The sequence below is a fragment of the Sclerotinia sclerotiorum genome, genomic scaffold, assembly GCF_000146945.2.
Source record: "Sclerotinia sclerotiorum 1980 UF-70 scaffold_4 genomic scaffold, whole genome shotgun sequence".
NCBI lineage: Eukaryota > Fungi > Ascomycota > Leotiomycetes > Helotiales > Sclerotiniaceae > Sclerotinia > Sclerotinia sclerotiorum.
Window position 1 is genome coordinate 1,505,064 of NW_001820832.1, and position 19,253 is coordinate 1,524,316.

General features: G+C 42.0%; 8 protein-coding genes across 8 annotated transcripts; 6 read left to right on the plus strand and 2 right to left on the minus strand.

The window, feature by feature from the left end:
- Positions 1–2,588: 2,588 nt before the first annotated feature.
- On the plus strand, positions 2,589–3,434 carry SS1G_03675 (hypothetical protein; the record flags this gene model as incomplete). The annotated part of the gene is made up of 2 exons (XM_001595536.1): positions 2,589–3,138; positions 3,280–3,434. 2 exons carry the CDS (start codon positions 2,589–2,591, stop codon positions 3,432–3,434), a joined length of 705 nt encoding a protein of 234 aa, XP_001595586.1.
- A 1,323-nt stretch (positions 3,435–4,757) lies between these two features.
- Positions 4,758–5,334, minus strand: SS1G_03676 (hypothetical protein; the record flags this gene model as incomplete). Its single annotated transcript, XM_001595537.1, has 2 exons — positions 4,758–5,216; positions 5,332–5,334. The coding sequence occupies 2 exons, from the start codon at positions 5,332–5,334 to the stop codon at positions 4,758–4,760; spliced, it is 462 nt and encodes a 153-aa protein (XP_001595587.1).
- A 577-nt stretch (positions 5,335–5,911) lies between these two features.
- Positions 5,912–8,023, plus strand: SS1G_03677 (hypothetical protein; the record flags this gene model as incomplete). Its single annotated transcript, XM_001595538.1, has 1 exon — positions 5,912–8,023. One exon carries the CDS (start codon positions 5,912–5,914, stop codon positions 8,021–8,023), a length of 2,112 nt encoding a protein of 703 aa, XP_001595588.1.
- A 437-nt stretch (positions 8,024–8,460) lies between these two features.
- On the minus strand, positions 8,461–9,167 carry SS1G_03678 (hypothetical protein; the record flags this gene model as incomplete). Its single annotated transcript, XM_001595539.1, has 3 exons — positions 8,461–8,628; positions 8,683–8,944; positions 8,995–9,167. 3 exons carry the CDS (start codon positions 9,165–9,167, stop codon positions 8,461–8,463), a joined length of 603 nt encoding a protein of 200 aa, XP_001595589.1.
- Positions 9,168–9,520: 353 nt separating this feature from the next.
- On the plus strand, positions 9,521–9,743 carry SS1G_03679 (predicted protein; the record flags this gene model as incomplete). The annotated part of the gene is made up of 2 exons (XM_001595540.1): positions 9,521–9,632; positions 9,730–9,743. The coding sequence occupies 2 exons, from the start codon at positions 9,521–9,523 to the stop codon at positions 9,741–9,743; spliced, it is 126 nt and encodes a 41-aa protein (XP_001595590.1).
- A 948-nt stretch (positions 9,744–10,691) lies between these two features.
- On the plus strand, positions 10,692–14,215 carry SS1G_03680 (hypothetical protein; the record flags this gene model as incomplete). The annotated part of the gene is made up of 2 exons (XM_001595541.1): positions 10,692–10,817; positions 10,874–14,215. The coding sequence occupies 2 exons, from the start codon at positions 10,692–10,694 to the stop codon at positions 14,213–14,215; spliced, it is 3,468 nt and encodes a 1,155-aa protein (XP_001595591.1).
- A 699-nt stretch (positions 14,216–14,914) lies between these two features.
- On the plus strand, positions 14,915–15,946 carry SS1G_03681 (hypothetical protein; the record flags this gene model as incomplete). Its single annotated transcript, XM_001595542.1, has 2 exons — positions 14,915–15,050; positions 15,102–15,946. The coding sequence occupies 2 exons, from the start codon at positions 14,915–14,917 to the stop codon at positions 15,944–15,946; spliced, it is 981 nt and encodes a 326-aa protein (XP_001595592.1).
- Positions 15,947–17,216: 1,270 nt separating this feature from the next.
- Positions 17,217–18,438, plus strand: SS1G_03682 (hypothetical protein; the record flags this gene model as incomplete). The annotated part of the gene is made up of 2 exons (XM_001595543.1): positions 17,217–17,485; positions 17,556–18,438. 2 exons carry the CDS (start codon positions 17,217–17,219, stop codon positions 18,436–18,438), a joined length of 1,152 nt encoding a protein of 383 aa, XP_001595593.1.
- Between the last annotated feature and the right edge of the window lie 815 nt (positions 18,439–19,253).

Here is a 19,253-nt window from a genome sequence, read left to right on the forward strand (position 1 = left end):
CTCTCAACGTAATTGCTGCTTAGCATCCCTCTAGATATCACGGTCAAGACAGATATCTGTTCGTATTGATCATGGCATCATAGATAAGAGCGAAGAACATACCAATCATAGAAATGCAATTGTGCATGGAAAGATCTGAAGTCACAAAGGACCATGAACCTCTAAGACGGTATGTCTAAAAGAGAGTGTCGGTCCTGCAATCCTGGCTGTCGGAGGGCTATCCGAAAGGCCATCCATGTAGATATGGATTTCTTCACTTCCAATAGGTACAGAGCAGCTGCGAGATGAAAGCCAATCATGACGGGAGTGACCGCGACAGACCAATTCTAGGATGGACTGGAAACCATTGAACTTCGACTGGTTTTCCGAGCGATCCGCCAATTATGGACACAGCTTCTGCGCCGATAAGTTGGCAAAGCCTCCAAGACCAATTTCCTGGTAAAGCCCTTTCGAATGACCTACATCGTCAGAATCATGACCAAGCATTTGATCTGCGTGTAACTTGCACCGCAAATTCTATTTGTCTGATCGTAAAACATGGTGAGTTTGGCACACACGTCTCGTAGTGCTTCAAACCATCCCCATTGCGGAACTTTGCGAAGGAAACAATGCTGTATTTACCTATACAAGGCTGATATATTCACCTTGAGAATCTATACTCGACTTCCTGGAGTACCTGTCGTGGTACAGTCGCTCATTACACGAACATCTCTGAGTAGTCACAGCTGACTTTGGAAATGTCTTGTTGCCATGATATACGAGATCAGATTTTTCGGAAAATAGATGAAATAGGGGTACGAGATTCGAGTTCATGCCCTCTAATTGATTCCGGGAGGTAGGAATTCACGATAAGAGAAGTACAAGTTCAACTCAAGGGGTACTTGTATAACATAGGCCATGAACCAAACATATGGTTGGAGTGATAATGTAATGAATCATGTTGAACGACGATGTGATGGAAGTGAACCTTTGAAAACAATTGCCATTTGATTGTTTGGTTTGGAACGCGGCACATGTAGATAACAAGACGATTTAATGGACTTGTGTCATGTATCTGAAACCATGACAGAATATTGTTTGATGTTTGTACTCATGAGTGTAATTCATTGATAGCCGCGATATGGTGTTATGTGCTTTGGATGTGTTTCCCCATTCCCGGATTCTAGATGAAGCTTTATCTTTATATTTATATTTATATTAATTGTATGCATTGCCATGAAGCATATATACATGGAGCGCTACTTTTTAGGCTTGTGAGTGGATGTCATTTCGGGGTTTACGGCGTTTACGGGATAGTTCCTCACCCTGAAAGCATAAATAAGCATGCTATGTAAACTGGAAACAGGCTAGATGGATGGTATTTAGCACCCGGAAACAGTGGAAAGAAACAATTCGAAGAACAACATCACCACCAATCTACAAGTACCTACGGAGGACAAAGCTTGTACTCCATAGAGACAAATCCATCCAGTTGGTAAAAAAGGATCAATTGACATTTCTAGCTTTCTGAATCAATAAGGTTAATATAAAGTACTATCTGAATATCTCGGCAACTCAATTACTGTTACTTCATCCTCCTGTCCTGTCAATATAATCTTACATCAACAGACACCAACATAATATCAATACCTATCATTGGATTAACTACCTACCTAGTACATCTGAATGATTCAATACATTCGACACTCATCAGTCTCTTTGAAAGATTCACAGCAATACGAGATATGACATCGGAATCATTTAAAATCCCGAAGATACGAGTCTAACAGCATCAATTCTTCAAATTATAAAGCATAACCTTTATTTACCTATATAACCTTTCAAGCAAAAGTTCAAAGACCTTTCTTTTCTTACTATTTCCTGGAGGATCGACAATCAAAAATAACCCCCCAAGAATAAACCGATTGGTTCGGACGGTCCATATTTGATCTTAATTCAACCATCTACTTCCGCTACTACTTCACTACTGTACGTACCTTTACTAAGTATTTGATATCCATTATTCATTCTTGTTCTTCCCTTTTTTCATTATAAACCTGATTTATCTTCCTAACCTACCTATTCTTACTTCTGTTGATATAGTTGGTTTGATTTGGTTGTCCTTCAAATACTCGGAATACCCTCATTTTACTTAATTCAACCCGAGTATTTCTTATTTAAAAGGAATCGATCCCATACATAAAGGAGTTTCCCCAGATACCATCTATTCAATCATCGGCTCAATCCGTACACAGCCGTGGATCCCCCCATTTTCTCTTCACAGTACAGGGCGCTAGATACCCCATTTTCCACTTCATCTGCACCTCAAAACAACTCAAATTCAACCAATGGCGAGTTCGACATCGGGCGCAGGCCATGATACTGACCCTATCCAAACCACACATAAATCATCAAATACCGCACCAGTTGAGATGGATGATCTTGATACTTCAAAAAGGTCAATAGAAGGCGCAGGAACGTCGGGACTATTGAACGATATTTTGATTCCGGAAACATCATTTATGACAACTGATTATCAATCTCATCCATCCACATCTTCAGCTTTACCCACAACCACAACAACGACAACAGCAATCACGACGGCAGAAATGGGTGATTCTTCAAATCAAAAGGCAAGAGTTGAAGATGAAAGATCTGCCTCTCAAGAACAATTAACCGCACAATATACCACGAACGACGAACCTTCACCGACCGATCCCGCGCCCGCGCCGCCACCAACGATGTCGAAAGGCGAAGGTAAAGCCCCTGCAACTGAATCATCCTCCGAAGCTCAAGAATCCCGACCAACCCGAGCACGACTTGGTTCCGTAGCCATCGGCCCCTCTACCGAATCGACCCATGTAATGCCAGCATCCACTGCTGTCGATGCTGGGCCTGCGCTCACCATTACTCTGTTACTTGGATCTGGCGCCCGCCATCCCTATAAGATCGACGAGAAATATTTAACCAAACGAGCTGTTACGGTACCAGGTGTTACGGAAGATGGGAAGAAGGATCCTCTTAGCATTAGTGTATATACGCTGAAAGAGTTAATATTAAGGGAATGGAGGGAAGAATGGGAAACGAAACCGAGTAGTCCGAGTAGCATACGATTGATATTCTTTGGAAAATTGTTGGATGATAAGGAAGCTTTGAAAGGTATGCAATTTTTTTAAAAAAAATTAGATGAGGGCGTTGATCACAAAGTTGAGTGTGAGATTAAATCAAAGTCACTTGATGTATATTCCTGTGGCAACGATTAGTTCCGCGATCTATATAGCTAACATACACTTCTCCCAGCATGTAAATTCAATCTCGAGACATCAAATGTGGTACATATGACTATTAGACCGCAAGACATAGTTGACGAGGAAGATGCATCGAAAGCGAAATCGACGAGTCGAGGAAGAGAAGGTGGTGAAAGTCATGCCGGGTGCAGATGTGTTATACTCTGATATTTGGCCCCTTCACAATCTTCATTTCCAAGTATAACCTTCGTCTCTGTGAGAAAAAGAGGCAAAGGGGAAAAGTTACATGTGTGCGTGCATTTTCAATGCATGAAACACACAAACAAACAAACAAAATATACAACAACCACTCACTATCAGTCAGCACATATTCATCGACATGGCTTAATCATCCAGCGGAACGGACTTTTTTTTTTTTACAGCTACAGCTACAGCTAGTTATGAGTGAGCAGCGAGAAGGGCGTTAACGCGTTCGAATTGAAGGATTATTTTATTTTATTTTACTTTTTATTGTTTTTGCTATTGTTTTTTTATGTTTCGGTTTTTCTAGCGTTTTAAAAGGATTTTATGGCATTTTGGCTGCTGTTGAAAGCTTGTTATAGCCTGTTGTTAATATATGATTGGTGGGGAGGGGAGAGATGTGATGTGATGTGATGATGTGATATTGAAGACTGAAGACTGAAGACTGAAGACTGGAGGATAAGTCATAGTTGTGTATAATAAGATGGAATGGATGGATGGATGGATGAAGGGGTGTTATGTATGTGGATTTGATTGATTGATTGATTGGAAAGTTTGTATGTGAAGAAAAGGTACGGCGGGGGTACGAATGAAATCAATGGATGGGGGGAGGGAGGAATGGCGAAATAGCAAATGCTGACCGTATCGAATATTTTGAGCGTGCGACCAAGCGAACAAACGAGCGATATGGTCGGAAATGGAAATGGGGCTTGGGAAATGGAAATTTAGGACTTCAGACGTAAGATTTAGGAACGTAGGAGTCAGAAGAACAAATACAATACGGATGGATGGATGTTTTGGATACAAGAAGGCTTGAAGAAGGCTTGTTTATTACTGCTATGTTATATCTGTGAGGGTTTTCGGTGAGCTTCCTTCCTAGGTGAAATTATGCATCTGCTTGATTTCATGGATGGGGAAGTTTGTTCCATTTGCATTTGTAGTTTGTCGTTTGTGATGATTTCTTCATGGTATGGTATGGTATATGATGCAATGGGGGTTTTCTTGACGTAATTTCATTGCTAGACTTGGTATTTGTGTGATAGGTTTGTATTGGCTTGTGTACGAGCAAGGCAGCAAGGAAGGCAAGGAAGGCAAGCTGTCTATTCTTTTTTATGCCCCAAATGCTAATCTGTCATTCGTTCACATTGCCTTTGCAGTATGAACATGCTCCATCAATCTTGACTCGTTGTATCATTTCAGACCAGATCAAATCGAACCAGATCATCGCACTTAATTTCATCCATTCCACGCAATGAAACTCAGCAAACAAAATAACCCAAATCCCCCCATCTAAAAACCCATCTTAACCTTCCTCTCAACCTCCTCATGAAACCCAGGTAAACTCCTCATCTCATCCCCCCTAAAAACATCCTCCCACGAAATCGTCGCATCACTCCCCCTCAAAATCTCCTCATGAACACCTGGTCCCCCACCCCCCAAAGCAAGCGGTCTCCATTCACCTTCCCGCGTAATCTTCAATTCCATTCCTCTACGGATAGGTTCGCTCATACCGAAGGTTCGACGTAGACCAGCCATCTTGAGGGATTCTTGTGTTGCTTCCCAGTTTTTGAGACGGGTTTCCAGGGGGTGAGAAGAGTCTGGTTGGCTGTTTAGGGAGGAGGTTTGTGTGGGACCTACGCCGTGGCGGAGGGTGTCGTGGAGGCCGGGGGCGGAGGGGGCGCCGAGGGAGGCAGTTTGGAGGTGTGTGTGGGTGGTTGTGTGGTTGGAGGAGGGGACGATGCGCATTGCCTGTTTGTAATGTTAGTTTGGGGTTGGAGGTGGAAGTGGAGAGTCTGGGGGATTTGTTTTTTGATAGATGGAGATAGATGAATTGAGTTTATGGAGATGAAGTGGTGAAACTTACCATGATGAATTAAATTCTTATTTGTAACTTAGAGAGTGATTGCGTGGAGTATCTATTCCGATAAGTTGATAGTGTGAAGATTTCGCAGTTGTAGTTGGGAAGCTTGGATTGATGTAGATGTAATGGAGGAGCTGTTTATTGTAGAGAGAGCTCCAGGCTGCATCAGGGACGTGTAAGCGCGAATTGGAACGGGCGGAATTAAGCGCGCTAAGGTTTTGGGTGAAGAAGGCTATAATTATAACCGCTTATCGCTGAGATATGAGTATTGAGAAAGGAACAATATCGAAAATGAGTATTAATTCATCAGTGTATTGTCTGTGTTTACATTTTGATTATTGTTATTTATGGTAGGTCGGCTTATTATTTTCTTAAATTTCAACATGAAGGAATTATCATGTTCTCAAGTTATTCTATCAACCATCGCCCAAGATAGCCTATGAGTATCGACTTCTAGTGGTAAGCTTAAGCTTAGCATGGGTCATCAAAAGCTTTCCCCGCGTTCCGGGGTCGGCTCTCTCTACTTCTAATAAATTGAGTCAACTTTTCTTCAAGATGGACATTTCAACTATACGAATGCGCAATGGGGAGACCCATGATATGGAATCGCAAGGCTTTATTGCCATTGCGTCGATACGGCACAAGTACAAGTATAGCTCATCCGCCAATCGTTAGAATTGACAATGGCACATTCTGTCGTCATCATCCTAATTCTCACCATGTCGTCGGACATACGAATCCTCCTCTATTCGAGAAATTAAAATTTGAAATACCTTCATTTTCGGAGAGAGAGAAACATTGGGCTATACTTGGAGCTTCATCGTCTGGGAAAACTACATTATTGCAGATTTTACGAGGAGGCCTTTTGTGTATTCCTGCGAATGCGCGATCGTACCCATACCTTAGCAGCGATGCTATTGCGGCGAAGAATTCTAAACTACGAACTCCGAGTCAGGCGATCAAATATGTGGGATTTGATGGGGAACAAGGATTGGGGAAACAGGCTCCTAAAAGTGCATATTTGAGTGCGAGATATGAATCGAGGAGAGAGGATACAGATTTTAGTGTATGGGATTATTTACGAGGAAATACGGAACTTAATCCTTCTACAAAGATCGATAATAGTGTTTTGGATGATGAAACACTTGCACGTGTTATAAAAGATTTGAAGCTGGAGGAATTATTGAATATGCCAGTATCGAATTTGAGTAATGGTCAAACGAGACGATCAAGGATTGCAAGAGCATTGTTGGAGAATCCAGAGGTTTTGTTATTAGATGAACCTTTTATGGGATTGGATCCTCCTACATTGTTGACTTTGAGTCCAATGTTACACCGATTGGCTAAGGCGAATACTCCAAGACTTGTGTTGTCTTTAAGACCTCAGGATCCTATACCGCATTGGGTTACGGATTTGGTGTATTTGAAAGGGAATTGTGAAGTTGCTTTCTTAGGGCCGAAGGATGATGTTTTGAGTCAATTGAGAGAACATGTTAGGAGAAGTGAAAATGGGAGGGATGATTTTAATCTTCATTTGACTCCGTCATCTTTGAAAGAGATCGGCCGGAAATTGACTTTGGATGGGATTGAACAACCTCAATATGGAGAAAAGTTGTTTACCGGCAATTCGGCTTCCATTAAAGAGAGAATTCCAGAGAAGACAGGTCCACTAAGTCGAGATGGTTACCCCTTGAATGATGTTCAACCACTAGAGACAGGAGAGACATTAATAGAAATGGAAGGTGCTCGGGTGGAGTATGGAGATAAATCCGTACTTGGAAACTGGATTGAAAATGTAAATGGTGTCAAGAAAGATGGCTTATGGTGGAATGTCAAACGAGGTGAGAGATGGGGTATCTTTGGTCCAAATGGTTCCGGAAAAACAACTCTTCTATCTCTTATATGTTCCGATCACCCTCAAACATATTCTCTTCCTATCCGTCTATTTGGTAAATCTAGATTACCAGAACCTGGTAAACCTGGAATATCGATTTTTGATCTTCAATCGAGAATAGGTCACTCAAGTCCGGAAATTCATAATCATATTCCTCGGCATTTAACTTTAAGGAAAGTTCTCGCCAATGCATGGGCAGATACTTTTATAGGTGTACCGAAATTGAATGATAATGCGAAAGAGCGCATAGATGCAGCTTTGAAATGGTTTGAACAAGATTTGAGACTAGGAGGATCCACTGCTCAAATTGGTCATAATGATTCGACCAAATGGGCCGATGATATTTTATTCCGTGAAATGCCGTTTTCATCACAAAGAGTAGCTCTTTTTCTCCGCGCCATCATCAAAGCACCAGATCTCATCATTCTTGACGAAGCATTCAGCGGTATGGATGATGGTATTCGCGATCGATGTCTTTTGTTCCTAGCTCATGGCGAAGAAAAACAACTTGTCCATGTCCAAGAAGGACATTCTGCTAACACAACGGGCACAAAACCATCTCAACTCAAAATCATTGAATCAGATATCGCGAAAGAGGGAAATGTAAAAATTAAAGGATTAAATAAGAATCAAGCACTTCTGTGTATAAGTCATGTGAGAGAAGAAATACCAGGAAGTGTAAGGGAGTGGATTTGTTTGCCGGAGGCTAATACGGGGGAACCGGCAAGGTTTGGGAAGTTGGATGGTCCGATTGAGGGGGATTGGAGGAGGTGGAATGAGATTTGGGGGTTGGTGGGGTAGGTGAGGGGAGATGGGTGGGTGGAAATTTGTTTGAGAGAGGTGATTTTAGATGATGTTATGTATGATAAATGAGAGTAAGGATTAGGGAGTAAAAAAGTCAGTAAGGACGAGGACAAGATAGGCCAAACACTAGAAGTTTATCTATTGTTTCTCATGTAGAATGGAGATGTTCCATACTCAACCAATCAGTTCCTATTCAACCTGAACTCTCTAGCGTATATCTATCTAGAACTTATACCTATTCAAACTAGCCATTCGCATACACTAGCTCAATATCAATATCAACCGTACCACACATCCCTAGCTACTAGGTAATATATCTTCATTTCTAGCATAATGCAGATTTACTGACGAACCTACCCCCAAAAAACAAAGAACCAAATTCAAGAATCCCCAATCGTGAAGAATCTTCACCCTGCTAAATACACCATAAATGTCTAATACATCCCACGAAGCGCCATCCAATCCTCTAAATCAGTAGGCCATTCTTGATGCATCCTCATCCAAGGATTATTTTCACCCCTTAAATGATTCCAACCATATTTATAATTTTCTCCTCTTCGATGTGCTCCTTGCCAAAAACTATCATATTCTTGTCTGAATCTCTGTATTAAATATTAGTTACTAATGTTCCCGCTTTCACATGAAATTTAACTTACATTAGGACCAGCATGATTCCAATCTTTGAACTTGGAAGGATCAATTTGATGACCTCGATGATAGGTCCGGTAAATTTGGGCAAATTCCTCTGCGGTTAAGCGTGGATATTCCCATGGATTATTGGAAACTCCGTACCCGTTCCAATCTTGAGCTTGTTCCCACTCGACGTATTTCCGTGTGTGTGGATCGTATCTTTTGAAATCTCTTGAGAAGGCTCCAGTTATTTCATGGATATGCTTATGTTCATCATGGTAAGAGTCCCTATTGGAACGTCAGATAAATTGGATGGTTATTTGAATGCAAGACTTTACCAGTTCTGCCAGCGGTCGGGACTGATTCTACTTCCTTGTTTTCCAACGAAAATATCTGGTCCTCGATTCGTTACAATGTTGTTCAGTCTGCCGAAAAATCCTCGAGAACCACTGCGACCTTTGGGTCCATCTTTCGGCCAGATGAATTGTAAATTTTTCTTTTTGTCTGGCATTTTGAAAGAGAGGGGCGGATTTCAAGTGATGCAACTACTAAATTGAGAAATGAAAAGGATAAAGAAAACTTCCAAAGTCCATCATCACATAATGACTACATATATTGATGGCATAGCCATGTTTGACTCAGTTGGATTGATGAAAGCCACCAAACCTTGCTATTTAAGCTGCTGTCAGCTCTTTGAGGCTCACTTGATAGCAAAACAAAGTATACAATTTTAGTCTGCCAACAATGATAGTAGTCATACTTGTCATGTTCATGCAGTTTCATCCCGTACAGTTCATTCATTGCTTGTTCTACAAACACTATATATATATAAAGGCAATCTAAGTGAGTATACAGAACTTAATGATGGCAGTTGTACAAGTTAGAGGTATGAAGAGAACAGCAGATTTCTCGTTTTCATGGATGAACAAGCAGCAAACTTCTGGAGTAGGATCCTGTCCTACATTTCACTACCAGTGTGAGTAATAACTGCGTGCCATGTTTTAGTACCACTAGGTATGATATTCCTCCTCAAAAGTTTGATGAAGCTCTAATCATCAAACTGGTTGCTGTAGCTGAAACCAATTGAGAGAAAAGATGGCATTGATGAGATAGAAAAGTTTAGCAAGGCAGGTTGAGCATATGAGGAATAAAAGGGCTGACGCTGAGGGCTGATAATTGTGTGGGGTTTTCTATGGTCTGTGCATAACGCGGTTGATGTCGGCAACACATCGGCAACATATCGCGTCTACCCTTCAAAGGACCAGAATCTTTAGATGAAAAGTAAACATAAATAATCAACAAAACATTGCTAGCGGAATCCTTCTTTGATGAGAATCGATCGATTGCAGCCATTCTCGAGAGCTTCAGAGGGCGAATTAGGGAGAATCCTATCCAAGAGAAAATCGATTTGAACTTGATATCAACCTTTAAAGAAGTTGGAAGACCAGGGATCGGTCTGCGCGTCGAGTCTCGAACCAACTGCGATATTTACCCTTTAGGAAGAGGAATACTTACTCCAAGTCATCTAATTCCTTGCAAAGTTGATCCAAACAACTTGCTAAAGCATCGATTCGAATTGGACAGACAGATCTGCTTCCTTCAGCGACCCATCCACTTTTTGACAACACAGCACACAGCACGCACATTCGCGGAACAAAATCATAATTGGGAGTCATTGGCGTTATTGGGAACTTGATTGGGTTATTTGCATTTCGGCGAAGCTTGAAGATTTCTAAAACTCAGGGGCATTCCGGACCCGTTCAAATTGCAACATTCACTGCGAGAATCTGGATTCACGACACACAAGAATTGAGCAGCATATTCCAAGTTTTACCTCGTCCGAAGTGGTGTATCTTCTCCGAAATGACCTGAAGTTCAGTTACACTGTCTTGATCGCATATCCAACAAGCGCAAGACACTAGCCCTGGAAGACTAGAACGTCGAGTGTGGAAGCGGTATCACTCGAGAGTTGAATTTGTTAAGAGAAGAGAGGAAGAAACCGGAGCAGTGACTATCTGTTTACATAATTTCCACAATGCCGACAATTAATGTCGTACCAAACTCTGCTGCGGAATTACAGGAGATTGCAGACATCCTTGCCAAATCTAGGAAAGTTGTGGTCGTGACAGGAGCCGGTATCAGCACGAATGTCGGAATTCCCGTAAGTGGACAGCAATCTATTCACTACCACTTCTCAATTTCTGACGCCCATAGTAGGATTTTCGTTCTGAGAACGGACTTTATTCCATGATTCAAGCCCAATTTGATGCTGCACTTGAGAATCCTCCTTGGGAAATTAATGATTACGATATTGATGATCGACCAAAAAAGAAGAGACGTGTGACAGAGCGCTATTACTACGAACTTGTGACAGCTGATGGTGTGAGGGTAGAACAGCCTCCCGAGGAATCTTCTGAATTGACTCCCGAGCAACCGTCTCAGCAACCTTCCGAGCAGTCCTCCCAGCAACGTTCTCAGCTACCTTCAAAAGAATCTTCGGTGCAGACAGAAGCGCCTGTTTCAGCTCCATCTCAAAGAAGTTCTCGTAGAAATTTATCTCTAGCGCAGGATAAAACCAAGAATGAATCACCGAGACTGAGCAGGAAGAATCAAATTTCTCGAGCTCCGAACGGTTGTTTCGCACGGGGCAATTCTTCAAAAGAGTCTCCGAAGCTAAATCTGGAGGTTCAATCCGCTGATATTCAGCATGCCCCCCTCGCACAGGACGATTCTATCAATAACTCGCCTTTATCACCCTCGAAAAGTCAAAATTCTCAGCTTCAGATTGCTCCCTTAACACTAAATGATCCTAAGGATGAGTCACCAAAGCCGAGCGCCAAAGGCACGCTTTCTCGAGGTCGCCTCACTCGCGCTTGTGATCGATGCCGAGTTCGAAAAATAAAATGTGGTGAATTCCAACCATGTTGTGAACCATGCTCCAAATCAGGAGCTAAATGCATCAGGACAGAGAACAAGCGACGTGCATCATGCAATGTAAACACTAAATCTCAGGAAGAAATAAGTCCTGCGTTGGAGATGGAGCTTGATTCAGAAAGCTTGGACATGGAAGAAAAAGCATCGCAGCAATTATTGCAAGAATCGAGTGAATATTCTTCTCAACATTCGTCCGAAAATTCCCGGTTGCCTGAGGATGTGGATAAAATTGACAGTAAACAAAAACGCACTCGACGTTCACTTCGAACAAAGTCTACCTCATCTTTTACAAAAGAAGAAAGCTCTATCACGACACAAGCTCGTTTCGATTCTTCCATATCGAACTCACTTCGGCGTGAAAGTAGTCTTCGGTCAACAATTCAAGCCTCAATCACCAACGAGAAATCTACTTCTTCAAACCCACAAAACCTCCAGAGATCTTCATCACTGATAACCTCTATCGACAATTCAATTACTGAAAGCAAATCTTCACGTCAATCAAAGAGATTACGAGCTGACAGTTTACCGTCACAACCTCAGCTTACGCAAGAATCTTCCTCACTTTCTGAAAGATCTTCTCGACGAAACACTCCCGCGTTTGAACTTCCCAATAGTAAACTGTCTTCCGCCATAAATTCAGAAAGCGTATCCACAGCCAGCAGCTCTACACCTTCGGTTTCATCGAGCGAATGTAGTAGCAGCAACAAACGCAATTTTTTGAGCGAAGTCAGTTCCATCACGGCTGCTTCAGAATCTGAAGAGCCTCCTTCACAATCATCTCAATCCTCCTCATCACGTACATTACCAAATCTCAAAGGAAAAGATCTGTTTGATTCCGTCATTTGGTCTGATCCTTTCTCGACCTCCGTATTTTACATGTTTATTTCCAATTTTCGTCGAAGAATTTATAACGATGTCAAGTCTACCACCACCACTCACCAATTTATCCGTGCTCTCAGAGACAACGGTCGCCTCGTCCGGAATTACACACAGAATATCGACTGCCTCGAAGAACGCGAAGGCCTTACTACGGATCTCGAACTTGGCGCGGGTGATCGTACGCGTTTTCAATCCAAAGTCCAAGGAAAATCACTTCCAGCTGGAGGAGAAGAACGAGGAGGAAAAGACGCCTCTGTTGCAACCGGAGTAGAGTGTGTTTTGCTACATGGCTCACTTCGTAAGTTGCGATGTGGGGTGTGCTCAAAACTCACTAGCTGGGATGAGGAAGATAGAGAATCTACTACAATGGCTGGGTCTGCTCCTGATTGCCCTTCTTGTATTTCAAGCTCCATATCGCGTCAAGATAAGGGTCGTAGAGGCTTGGCTGTTGGCAGACTGAGGCCTGATATTGTTCTTTACGGAGAAGAACATCCACACGCAAATCTAGTAGGACCATTGATCATTCACGATTTGAAATTGGGTCCAGATGTTCTTCTCATTCTTGGCACCAGTTTACGAGTTCACGGTCTCAAAGTTATGGTCAAAGAATTTGCACAAGCTGTGCATGCTAGAGGGGGAAGCGTTATCTTTGTCAACCAAACGAAACCTCCTGAGAGCCAATGGGGTGATGTGATTGATTACTGGGTAGAATGGGATTGTGATGCCTGGGTGCTGGATCTGAAGAAAAGAAGAAGTGATATCTGGCTGCCATATACAAATGCGACACAGAACCTTGCTAGCAAAGATCCTGCGCCATCCAAACAGCGCAATACGTCCGATAAAATACCAGCATACCGACCGCAGTGTAAGAGAGACGACAAAACGAATGCAGTTCATTTCACATTTAAGATTCTCGATGATCTTCGTAAGCTCAGGGATGCTGAAGGAAATGAGTCAGAGCGTCCAATGTACTGGGTGCCTTTCGATCGTAAAGCCTTTAGAGCGTCTACTGGACAAATAACAGAGCAGAAGCCAATCAAAACGTCTCGAGTGTCGAAATTACCCATCAGGAAAGGTCGCAAATCTCTTCCAGCCTCATCACACATTAAAGCACCGTCAGCTGCCACGACCAGCAGATCCAAAAAACAGCAAACTATCGCTGAAAATACCCCTGTCGCTAAGACGCCTTCAACAGAATCACATAGAAGTGGTACATGGCTGGAAGATCTTTTTTTCAAAAATGTCCGCAGAATAACCAATAATACACTTTCTGAAAGCCTCTTAGATAGCCTACGAGCCAGAGTACCTTTTGAAAGACTTGCCGAAAATGTGCCAGGGAATAGCATTGGATACAAAAGGTCATTTGAGGATATTGGAGTAGATGGTGCGCCAGATGGTGTTGGCTTGCCAAATCTGAGAGGGCTGCAACATTCTAAAATTAGTATTAAAGGGATGAGCTTGAGTAGTTTACCACCAACAGGTTCTCCGGAATCGGGGAGGAAAGATAAGGGAAAAGGGAAGATGGTTGAAAGGGCTAGTTCGCCGTTGGACCCGGATCAAAATACTCCTGTTGTGCAGCCCAGACAAATAATGAAGCATTCATATGGGACGAGAAGCAAAAGGAGTAGTCGGATAATTGTGGACGAGGAACAGTATGCACGAGATGTGAATGGGGATCCGAGTTCTGGGGATACGATTGTTGTTAGGGATAGAATGAGTATTGAGGCAGTTTGTAATGATCGATAAATGAGGAAATGAGCAGGATTAGGTGGAGTTGTTTGGCTGGGATGTCGCTGGGCTAGAATGATGGTTATTTAACTAGCTACTACGGACTTGAAGATAGATTGTTTCTTGTGAAATGAATATAGAATACAATATCATGAAGCGCGCACCCTTTACCAATATTGGATGAGCATAGATTTGTTTAATAAGCTATAATTAATATTTATTTGTGATGGTGGATATAATAACTTTGAGGACGGAATTGGTGCAAGCTGTTATGAGCCTAACTTCTAATTGATATTCCTTCCTTGAAGTTCAAATGGGATGGAATGAGTGCGAAAAACAAAGACGCTGGTGATACGGAGTACAGCTGTTATAAAGCCAACTTTCAATGTATGAGGTTGTTCATTCGTCTCTTGAAGTTTCATAAGTGGGATGGAATTTATTGTTGGTATTGGAGTGTATGTATTAGCTTCAATGAAAAACTTACCCAAATGTGCAAGATGATACGAGAGAGCAGTAAATGACTTTATATTGTTAGTGTGAAGAGGGTCAATTTGTCATTGTCGTACAAGTGAAACTATATATATCCCCACTATAGCTGCCGTCAATGCTGACTAATCCCACCTCCAAATGTTTTTGGTGGGACATCAATCTTCTTTCAAAGTGATATTCAGATCTCAACACCATCAAATCTCAAATCCTCCTATCAATATGGACATCATGGCCGGAAAAAACGGGAACTCAAATATCAGCAGTGACCCAACTGCTAATTCAGCATTGGGAAACATAGAAAAATGGATTCAAACCCGGGATTTAACAAAGGGCAGCAACTTGGTCGCCGCTGTGGTAGGATGTGGTGAGTCAGAAACTTGAGACATGAAAAAGGAATATTCACTCACGCTTTTAGGAAATATGGGTTCTGCCATACTCACTGGAATTCTTGCCGCAAACTCCTTGCCAGGCGCAAGAGATAATACACCAATTTCACATATTATTGCTTGTACCAAATCAGAAGCTTCAGCCTCCAAAGTCTATCAAGCATCCAAAGATTGCGAGGCTGGTGATAGAATTGCCGTATTTTACGATGATAACTTGAAAGCTTTCCAATTGGCTGATGTTATCATACTGGCATGTAAGCCATATATGGCTGAGGAAGTTCTCGGCGCTCCTGGTGTTGGTGATGCTTTAGCAAATAAACTTATCATCTCAGTTTTGGCGGGCTCGACAACGGAACAATTGAAAGAATTTGCTTTCAATGGTAGCTCGGACACAAAAGGTTGTTCATTTGTCAGGAGTATGCCGAATCTTGGGGCACAAATTAAGGAATCATCAACTGTAATCTCAACTGGATCGGAGACGATTTCCTCTAAACACGAAAAAGCCATGGAGTGGATCTTCCAAAGTATTGGTCAATACACATATGTCCCTGACAATGTTTTCCAAGTTGCCGGTGTTCTCGCAGGTTGCACTCCAGCATGGTTTCTTACCGCATTTGATGGAATTCTCGACGGTGCTGTGTCGGAAGGAATGAAGCGCGACACTGCAAAGGAAATTCTAGCGGGTTCAATGCTGGCAGCTGCAAAGCTGATACAAAATGGTGAACATCCTGCTGTTCTAAGAGAGAAGGTTTCATCCCCCAAGGGTACTACGATTCAAGGTCTGAAAACTATTGAGAAGGGTGGTGTCAGATCCACATATTGTGATGCAACCATCGATTCGGTACAACATGGATTAAACATGAGCAAGAAATAAGTTCTTTCTCGCCTGGGGGGCTAGAGTGAAGATTGCCGCTGGCTAAGAAATTGAGCCTTTTGTCATTGGAAGGGGAAATCACCGCTACATATTTCATACTTTGCTTGCCTTTGAAAACAGACATGTAATCTGATAGATGAGGCTCAGGCTTCTATAGATTAGAACAGATCATGTCAATAGACTAGATTCTCCATCAAGTTTCCACCATGTCGACATATTTTTCCTCTGAGCATTTTTGTATTAACTGATTTCCTAATCCAAAGAAAGTAGATAATTGGATTCAATCTCGGCTGCCATCGGATTGATGATAGCTCTACTTCATCGTTCTCAAATCAATTTTGTTCAACACTATGGAGTCAGTCCCGAGTCTAGTCGACAAGTATAAATTCTTCAACGAAAGAATATAGGCTGCCTGTGATCTTCCTATCATAAGCAAGATCCTTCTTGTGCTACCATAAAAGCTACAAGGGTAAGTTATTTATATATCCCCCTTCGGCATTCATTATCGCGGATAGCGACGGCGTCATTTTGTCCACAGCATATTAAGCACAACACTATTTGATAGATCGCTCAAGCCACTCCACCAACCATTCCGTGATCCATATGCTAGATTTCGTTTCATGATCGAAGCCAGTTTCCTATCTTGGACTTATGCACGGGATGTCACACGTTTGAGTTCGTGATAAGGACCCACCATCCCGATAAGGTAATGTTATGAGGTTGATATGCGGGGTCGAGCATGCATCCCGAGGTGGAATGTGATGCTTATATACGCCCGATGATATATACGAACCAACTGTTATCGTAGAACAATAAGGTTTAGAAGTGACGAAAAATGGGGGATATTATAGGTTTACAGCATCTAGGTTATGATTACCTCGAGGTTCCCCATCTCTGAGACTTCCATTTTGTCTGAAACACACGCTTCTACCTTTTGGAAATGTTCTTAAGACGATCTTGTAGATTTCCCTCGACACCGAGATATCATATACACTCTCGGAGGGTGTATTGTGCGATAACTACAACCATCTCTCATCAAAATGGCTTTCCTCACAATCACAATTCAACCCCTCCGAACTCTCCGAACTCATCTGAACACTCTGAACTTCCACCATTATCAATAATGCCAATGCCTCTTCTTCTAAAATCATATTTCATAACCTCAATTCTAGCTTCGCCCAAAATCATCAAATTCTTTCTTCCACTACTCAACACACTCGCAAATTCTAATTCGACACTGCTAAATCCGGATAGAAATCCGGTTTTGCATATGATAGTGAGGAAATTAATTTACGATCATTTTATTGCTGGGGAAAATGCCTCTCAAGTGAGAGCGAGTGTGGCTGCCATGAAAAAGTTGGGCTTCAGTGGTGTTATTTTGGGATATGCAAAGGAAGTTAATGTTACGGGGGGAGAAGTTCAACGTGGGGATGGGATATCTGTGAGCAAGGAAGTGGGGGAGAAAGCTATTAGAGAATGGAGGGATGGTCTTATGAGTACACTTTCGTTATTACAACCTGGTGATTTTCTATCACTCAAGTAAGTTTATTTGCCAGCAATACTTTATAATCTACCATATTCTGAGAATTTATCACTAAACCCAACTCAGATTTTCCGGAGCTGGTCCTCTTGCTCTCCATGCCCTTTCAAATAATCTTCCTCCACCACCTCTCGTCCAGGAGTCCATGCATCTCCTTCTCAATACCGCTCGTTCACAAAAAGCCCGTATCTGGCTCGATGCAGAACAACAAGATCTTCAACATGGTATTGAAAAATGGACAATAGATCTCATGCGTATTTATAATACCGGTCCTAAGGCACTTCTATACACTACCATGCAAGCATACCTAAAAGCTACACCCGCCAATATTCTCCACCATTTACAGCTCGCTCAAGGAGAAAACTGGACTTTAGGCATTAAATTAGTGAGAGGTGCATATATTGCTACAGAGAAAAGGGATTTGATTCATGACACCATCCAGGATACACATGCGGCATATAACAGTATCGCCTCTAACCTATTAGAAAAATCCTACCCAGGTATCACAACCAATGAAAAAACAGCCTACCCACGCGCAGAACTATTCCTAGCAACCCACAACGAAGAAAGTATCAAACGGGCCTATTCCATCCAAAGCTCTCGAATCCATCAAAGAAAACAAACTATAGAATTAGCATTCGGACAACTCCAAGGAATGGCTGATGAAATTAGTTGTAGTTTATTACAGTTGCGTCGAAAAGAGAAATGGCACGATTCGAATGTATCTCGGGATGTGCAGATGGCGTTGAAACCGAAGGCGTATAAGTGTCTAGTGTGGGGTTCTACGCAGGAATGTTTGCAGTTTTTGTTGAGGAGGGTTAGGGAGAATGGGGATGCGCTTGGGAGGACGGGGTACTGGGTGCGGGGGTTTAGGAGGGAGATTTGGAGGAGGGTGAGGGGTGGATGGGTGGCTGGGAATGAAGTGCAGGGGGAAAGGAGGAGGGAAGCTTGAGGTGGGGTGATGATTTGGGGTGGCTTTTTTAAGGGGAGGTGGTCTTATGCAATATTGTTTTAGGGGAGGTCATTATACGTGGCTAGTTTGAATTGGAGAGCCTGCTATTGAAAGCTTCTTGTTATTGAAAACTCGGCATATGAAGATTCTAGCATGCCATCAAACATTTGACACAGTTGTTGATACTTTTACTTTTTGAATCATGTTCTCGGATTCTAATGAATTACCTTCATCTTTTCACTCGAGTCTTCTACTTCTCACTTGGGTTCGAGATAAATTAAACTAACTTGAAACTCTGAAGTAATCTTATAAGAGAAATAATATTTGCTATTGTTTCCTTATTTATATAATTGAGTGGTTAAGTTGTTAGTATACCATTTCTCTAAAAGTGTGATGTATATTATCTATTTCTAAGTTTCAATTAATTCTAATATATATATATTTTAAAACTTCATTTATAGTGTTACGATCACAGATCTTACAGTAACCGATCGTGTGCCTACGAGATTCGATTCGATCAAAATAGTACGGGATTAAGGTCATGTGGGGATCTGAAGAGCACAGAGTCTGTTATTATATGATTCCCATCGATCCCACCGACTTAAATCAAGTGGGAGCGATGGGATAGGGAGTACGAAGATCTATATAACTAGGAGGGATTCCCTCACTGTAGAGCTTCGTGCTCAAGATCAATGATTTAGTATACTCTACTATTAGTTACGAATTGCATCATTGTCATTACTTAAGTCCCTGCTTGACGCCTAGTTATAAACCACCTCGAAAGCCTAGAGCACTTCCACGTGATCTAGACGGCA